At 38.8% G+C, this 7,903-nt stretch overlaps 1 protein-coding gene across 1 annotated transcript in view; it reads right to left on the bottom strand.

Moving 5' to 3' along the window:
• Nucleotides 1-2,773: 2,773 nt before the first annotated feature.
• Nucleotides 2,774-7,903, bottom strand: part of LOC146474970 (basic phospholipase A2 caudoxin-like) — a 5,364-nt gene continuing 234 nt past the window's right edge. The window contains exons 2-5 of the mRNA XM_085116309.1: nt 7,853-7,898; nt 5,584-5,740; nt 4,681-4,790; nt 2,774-3,000 (exon numbers count right to left, since the gene is read on the bottom strand). Of these exons, the coding sequence (XP_084972435.1) occupies nt 2,870-3,000; nt 4,681-4,790; nt 5,584-5,740; nt 7,853-7,898 (444 nt within the window). The 3' untranslated portion in view covers nt 2,774-2,869. The remainder of the gene's footprint in view (nt 3,001-4,680; nt 4,791-5,583; nt 5,741-7,852; nt 7,899-7,903) is intronic.

Consider the following 7,903-nt stretch of genomic DNA (forward strand, 5'->3'; position numbering starts at 1 on the left):
CACAGGCTAGTTTGCGGTTTGCGGTTAAAAATCTATTTCTGACGCGATGAAATGTACAACGGGCGTGCAACGCTGTCGTGTTCGATGAATTTATTTCCCACGGAAAATTATTTTACCGCGGCCACAAAACGTGTAATTTCTTCAATGCAATCTTTCACAAAAAAGATTTCTGGAAGAAAGGGAAAAGATGCTGGAGCGATTGTTCTGTATCCAGGGAATATTGATGAAATTTTATCCGGCACGCAAACTTTCCCGATGTATGCAAATTTTGCTTCAGACGACGCCAGACAACCTGACGTCATTCATACTTTGTTTTTCACCGTTGCTAGGCAATATTGCGGACACCTTCACGGAAATATATAAACATACATACATACATATATATAAATATATGTTCGGCTCGAATTTTCACGGCTTAGCTCCCGAGCGCGGCCTTCGGCCCGACAAATTTATTAACCTCGCTACGCTCGGGCCTTCGGCCCTCGCTTCGCGAGGAATAATATTATTTTACTCCGTAGTGTTATTGAACCGGTAAATTGTTATCCCATAAGCGACCGCGACAGGTCTTTTCCTTTGTTCTTAAGCTCTCGTAAGCGACCACTCAAAGATAGTGATACGTATTGCGGCAACTCTTTAATACGCTTTGTGATCACATTTACAGTAATATAGCTGCACTGCCTGATAATGTTCGTAGATCTGAAATTCAAGATGACTCCCCTGTATAACAGGTAGGAAATGTATTCGCACCAGGCCGAACAGAATTAAGGATTAATTCTCAAGGGCATTTTAAAGGTTTCTCAAATTGTGCGACGAGGGCAATTTGCGAAGACTTCGAAAAAAAAAAAAGCGAAAATTAGTCCTTAATCTACGAGGAATCATTGCGATTGCGCTTTAATAACACAGAGGGTAAAATTTTCTTAAAACCATCAACTCTCGCCGTAAGCAAACAGACAAACAAATTACAATATTTTTTTCTAGCGAACAAAACTACAAACAAGACTGACGAGAAGAGTTACCATTATACACATGTAATTAAGAGGGAATTGTTCACTTGCTCTGTGAAGCTTCCTACCGCTTGAAAACCACACGATAAAAATAGCGAACGGTGGATCCAAAGAAGGAACTTGAGGAGTAATTTCTTCCAATGAGTTTGACCTGCTCCTTCCTCCCATCAAAAGGACACTGTTATGCTAGGTTATCGTTCGTTGTAAGAAGAACCCCGCCTTACGACCACTTCGTTAATACGACCACCTCGTTATTACGACCATTTTTTGCGCCCTGAACGAACTGAAAGTCCAGTCATTTCCTTAGTTTTACAACCTCGTTAATCCGACCACCCCGTTATTGCGACCTCATTTTCACTGCCCGAAGGTGGTCGTATTAACGGGGTTCCAGTGTAGCTAAAACGAAGTAGGTGAAAGCACTAATGGTCCCGCCATGACTGATCACAGTTTCTCAGCCAAACAGATATAAATCCGATGCAAGGTTTTAGTTTTGACACAAATAATCTTTTGCTGTTTCTCGGAGAGACACGAAAACTAACCTTGAGGAATTTCCCTTCTAGCTGCAGCACTTTAGTTTCCATGTATTCTTGTTACAAACAAAGTCGAACTCCAAAGAACCTCAAAAAAGACCTAGAACTCGTTTTTTGGCCCCAAATGTAGAACTGGCGTGCTCAGCCAATGAGGAGCGAGTATTTGGCCGCTCGACCAATCAAGAGTAAGTAATTTTGCCCTCGATGAAAGAAAAATTGAGGAAAAATGTCCACTGTTACTATACAATAAATCAGCATTTAGTAATTTTGTTTTCTGTATTACATTGTTATTGTTATTGTTATTATTGTTGATGAGCAGTTTGTTGCACATGCACTAAAAATATATATAACTGCAGAAAGGATGAGGAACTTGTAAGATTATTCACGTTCATACGATAAGCATATTTCGATTAATGCTATGAAAGAAATTGGAGCTCCGCTTTTAGGCTCGGCTAAATATATATTTGTTAACAATTGGTTCATGCTTAGTGTGCGTATATCGAGTTATGCATGATGGATGCACGTGGAAAGTTTGGAGAGCACGAGAAAAGGGTAAGAGTCGCTCGAGGCGCAGCCGAGAGCAAATCTAGCTTCTTGAGTGCTCTCCGCCAAACTTTCCGAGTGCATCCATAACTCGATATACGCACAGGTAAAAGCATGAACCAATTCTTTTATAACATAGTGACAACAAAGTATCGGAAGGTATTACGCGGAAAACAGGTTTTATTTGTGATTGATTACAAAATTCTCTCAATGCGCTGTACCGAAAAACAAAGGTTCTTATCAGCTGTTTACAAACACGCCACAATGGTATGGTCTGAATAAGAACGTTTCATGTGAAATTGTCAACGAAAATTTGCTTCATTGAATTAGAGTACAGTACAAACTAAAACTAAGCGACGGAAACCCAAGTTTGTCTACAAGTTGCACACGTCATTTTATGGACGCACGGTCGTGTGTATGTTGAGAAAGGTACCATGATGACGTCAGTAGGAATTAGATTAGGGACTCCGAAGCACACGCACTATGTTTTTATTTTTTTATTTTTATTTTATTAGACTTCGCCTTCAAAATTAAAACTATAAACAGAACATAACAACGTGAAACAGAAGAAGCGGCCCCAAGTTATAGTATAAATATTTCCCCTTTTTATATCGGTTCTGATTTCTGATCCTTTGTTCTCCCCGAGAACACACACTTATTAGCACATCCCAATGACATAGACATCACACAAAAAAACATTTTTCAAGATGCTTTATTCCCTGTCTTTAAACGACGTACAAGTCATTTATTCATCCAAATCGTTTTGTTTCATTTTTGTTCAGTGACAGCACTCTAGCATTTCGATTTGTCATACCTCCTGTGACTGTCATTGAACTCGGAATCGTACTCTTTGAAGCACTTTGCTGCCATAGCATCGCATTCACACAGCTCTTTCTGGCAGTGAGAATTAACAGGTGTTGACTCTGAGAACGAAAGATAGAAACAATATGGCGTCAGGATCATTTTGTTGACACTGCAAAATTATTTTACAGTCAAACACACTCTAAAGAGGCACTGAAATGTAGCCGGAAGAATCTCGATGCGCCAGCAAACAAGATCCTCAATTCTTACTAGAAGACACACACAGCACGGGGACAGCTTCCTGAGACCTTCAAAGTTGAGATATATCTGAAGCATTGTTTCTTAACAATAGCCTATCGTTAGTTCAATAATAAATCAACTTTTGTGAACAAACAATATTTTGGATATATGTTAACTTAGGAGGGCTTCGTTTACTCTCCCCATGCATTCAATCAGAGACCTTGAGACAATAATCGCCTTTAATATAATTACTCGGGTGATTATAGAGATTCTGTTGATCTCATTGGTCGAGGATTGGGCCACATCCTGCTATAATTACCTGGCGCGAGGTGATTATAGCGGGAGCAATAAAAGAAAACAAAATCCAAAATTGCCGCTTAGCGATTTCTTGATATTTCTAAGAAAGAAATAAACATGATGAAGGAAAATGCAAAGAAGTACTGAAGATGCAGCTTAGTCCGGGGTAACACTTTTCGAAGGCAAGATATGAAAGTTTCATTTGCTTGTTGTAATAAAAAGTGAAACCTTGTAAATTGCACTGGAAATGTCGATACTTAAAATGAAAACAACAAATTAAATTCGCGCAAAGTTTTCTTTATTTGACAGAATGGTTTCACGAAAAAAGCGAATTTAAGACAGAATTTAAAAGCATGGAGGTAAACGAGAATAAAAAACGTCTCTCTAAGTTTTACGTTTCAGTTTTCATCATCTTAAGTCACCGCTACACAAAAAAATTTTGCATCTGGGAAACCATGGACGGCGTTTAGCAAAGCCATAAAAGGACTTTTACAACTCCTTCCTAAATCAGCTGGCTCGTCCGAGGGCAATTTTTAGAAGTGCGCCGGTGAAGCCATCAACAAGAGGTTGTGCGACTAAGTGTCATCCTCGAGTTTTACACCAAACAGCCTTGTTCATCTCTATCTATTTTAGTAAACGGGTTGGAAAAACCCCATCATTCATTCACGTAATAAGTCAATGCTTGTTCTCATTGAAGCGGCAGAATACTGACAGTCTGCTTGAGTGAGGTATGTGCAGTTCATTGATTGACCATGTGATTACGATTGAGCATGTGCTCGCTTGACTGCGCGTCTCATAGTTCATTGACGCTTGACATTTAAAACAACCCCCCACCCCACCCCCCCCCCCAAAATGACATTTTTCGGATGGTTTTTGTTTTTTCCCTGAAAATCACCAGAGTAATTATACTAAAACAGTTGTCTGTCTCAGGTTTAGTAAAGATCGGTGAATATTCCCCTCGAAGAATATTCACCAATATATTCACTTCGCCTTCTCCCTAGATATGAAAAGGGAACTATATTCACAGAAAATTGACAACTTTTTTGAGTCTGCTTTTATCCAGACCATTTGAACTACATTCTTTTAAACATATTGAGACAAAGGAAACTAACAGATAGAACGTGTCTCATACACATACAGTAAAATGTGGGTCCAGGAGTCAAAAGAAAAAAATAACTCTATTCAAGCAAATACAGTCAATTGAAAGGTTAGAATTTCTCTACGTATTGGATTAATTCACCACTAATTCTATAGGACCGACTTACCACACTTCGTACAATCCTTGACCTCGTACTTGGCGGCGTACAGTTGAAACGCATTACAAATGTTATTGTCAGTCAGCTTGTCGTAACAGGCGTCATGTTCAAAACAACACCTAAGATGGTGATTACAAATCAGTTGCAATAAAACAATTATATACGTTTATTTATCCCATTCCATAGCGAATACAGCCAATTAGAAAGCTACAAACCCGCTGCACATTCTGCGGTATGCAACGGGTGGTATTCCACGAAAAAATTCCGTCGTTCCACGCGGTCTTCAAATATTTCCCTCCGAAAGATCGATTGAAGAGCCTGTGAGAGGTCAAAATTTTCATTCAGGGAAAAATTACTGTCAACAATTAAGACATGGAAGAAGAATAGCCTAGACTTAAGGTGGGGGTTCACCTGAAAGCCGTTTTCACGCCGCTTAAAATCGGTCAAATGGAAATATCTTGTTTGCATTTCAAGCAATACAAAAACCCTCCATTCATGACACAAATCAATGATTTGGGGTGTTTTTATGAATTTTTGGGTAATTTCTAGGTATATTTGGAAGGAAATAATTTTTCTTGAAGGATTGGTAAAATTAAAAGAAATAGGAAATGTTGAAGATTTATAGAAGTTTTAAAATTAGAATTTGTAGTTAATAATTAATAGACGGATACCAAGTTAGTCCACTAGCAACCTGGGGTGCTCTTGCGTGGTTATCGACTGTCTGTTAGTGTTCCAAAAATCATTTTCTTTCTTCTATCCATTCTTAAAACCTCTTCAAATTTCACTCAAATTCAGGTAGAGCCCACCTTAATTTTGGTACAGTATCCAAGGTAATCAGAAGGTCACACATTCGACCCCGTTTGGGAGGACTTTGCATTTTAGATTCGCACTTAAAATAAATTTTTTTTTTACCTATCGATATCGTCAATTGGCTCTCCTTTTCCTCCAAATCCACAGTAGCAGCCATAATTAACGTAGTGAGCTGAGTTTCTTTTCACTTCGCAAAGTACCATAACTCCAAACTGCAAAAGGTTCCGCCTCGTCCTCGCCAAGAACCTGCCTGTTAAAGCTTTAAAGAGGAAATACACGATTGAGTTTTCGCTGCGTTTCTTGATCTCCCCGGCCAGATATAGAATTACTGAGGGCGTAAGAAGAACTTGGTGCAGAATTATAAAAGGCATACTTTTTTAACGTCTTTGACTTTCAACACCACGAGTACTCCTATAACTTCACATAAGAAGAGCAACTTAGCTTGTAATTTCACATTTTTGTTTTGCGAAAATCTCGGGAATGGCTGCATAGATTCTGTTAAGATCTTCGCCACGCATGCTTGATGCTGTGATCAATTTTATCCCTAGGTTTTATTAAAATTGACCGATTTTGTAAATAAGCGCCCCGGGCGCTAAATCGAATCATTACGGTAAAATACAATTTCTCATTTTTCGAAAATTTTGCCAAAGCTATCTGAAATATAACAAATCGACTAATTTAACATAAAACACGGTGAAATTCATTTTCAAACCTGTAATACTTTGTAAAGTGGATTCCCAGGAGGACACAAAAATTTCCGAGAACGTAACGTTGACAGCTCATGTGATGATTTGCAGATCTTGATCCCATCGCGCATGTTTCTAGAACAGGCATTTCTTCCCTATGAACTCACTGATTTCGTCTTTTTAAGCAGCCGAGTGTTTCTTAGAAGTTTTTCTTTTGATTTACAGTAATTTCTCCTGTGATTTCGTTCCAAAAACTACAAACTGCCATCACGAAAAATCACGCATGAAAGACGCGGCAGCCATTTAATTTTGAATTGAAATACAAGGATCTACGAATGAAGCCGACTGAGATCTCGCCAACCTGCCGTTGTGAACTCGACCCAACTTCGGGAATAGAGCATAATCCGACGATTGGTTCACATACGGACTTACTACTCGATGACATAGTAGCTATTTCTCTTCTAAGAAGGGAAGTAACTACAAAGCCTGGATAACTGTATATATATAATGCAAGTCGAGGGATTTAATTGGCTTAGCGGCCAAGAAAAGGAGATCATTAAATTGTCTTCTTCTTATTCTTGCCGCCAGCGAAATCAGCAAGATCTAGCAACATTTCTTGATTGTTTTTAATAAAAGAATTATTCCACTCGGCTTGTTGGATGTGAAATGATTATAGCCAACTCTGCGCTACGCCTCGTTGGCTATTTATCATCTCATATCCAATTCGTGGGATAATTGTTAAATAAATTCTACAATTTATTTTCCGACGCCTCGACGTGATGTTATTGTTTCAGCCTGAATTTTAATATATCGAAGTTGGGCTGTTAGGCGGATTCGTTTCGCGTTGATTGAGTCACACGGCAAATTACCGTTTTGCCGAATGGAAATCATCAAGAACAGCTGCCGTCGGGGTGGAAACGTTTTTAGAAAACCTTTTGATACCTATACTAACAAAGCCATGTCGATGTCAGGTTTAAGCATTCAGCCCCTGTTGAGCCGCGTGTTCAAGCTTTCGACAAATTTAAGTTTTTCATCTCGAGCGTGAGCACCTCTGTAAGCAGCAAGATCTAAGACATAACCAAAGAGACTGAAGAGATTCCTCCAATGCTAAACCAACATGCATTGCGTTATATATAATTTCATTTGGGACCTCTACGATGCAGGTTATGTCGGCAACAAATGCCGACACTTGCATCAACGTAAAGAGGAACACTAGAAATCCGGCTGACATCGAAAATCACCTGAAAGAGCTCCAAAAGAATGCTCATCTTGGGAAGGTTCTCAGTCTTTTCAAAGTGCCAGTGTAAACTGGATTGCCCTATTCTCAAAATTATTTTTATTCGGCAGATAAAGCAATGCTTGAACAAACGGTGTGACTCGATCTGCGAAAAAATGTCCGTCTTCTATAGCTTATTGCCCTGTCAGTATAGTCATATTGTTGACGCCGTTCCAACGTTGTTTAAAAATTCCCATCCTTTGAAAATGTTAAATATGTTTACATTTTAGTCAAGGATTCGAACTTTAAAATTATTAATGATCGGTCGAACCGTCTTTCATTTTTAGGTCAAATGTTTATTACTAAATAATGTTCGATATTTTCCCACTTAAATCACTCAAAAGGCCTTGTACGAAAACAAAACAGAACAAATATAAGATTTAAGTGATATCAACAGTTTTAAGCATACCTCCTTGTTCCTCCGAGTTGGCGTCTTCCATCTTATTGAGTTCATGCTGTA

Source organism: Pavona decussata, unplaced genomic scaffold (genome assembly GCF_977016875.1).
Source record: "Pavona decussata unplaced genomic scaffold, jaPavDecu1.1 SCAFFOLD_87, whole genome shotgun sequence".
Lineage (NCBI taxonomy): Eukaryota > Metazoa > Cnidaria > Anthozoa > Scleractinia > Agariciidae > Pavona > Pavona decussata.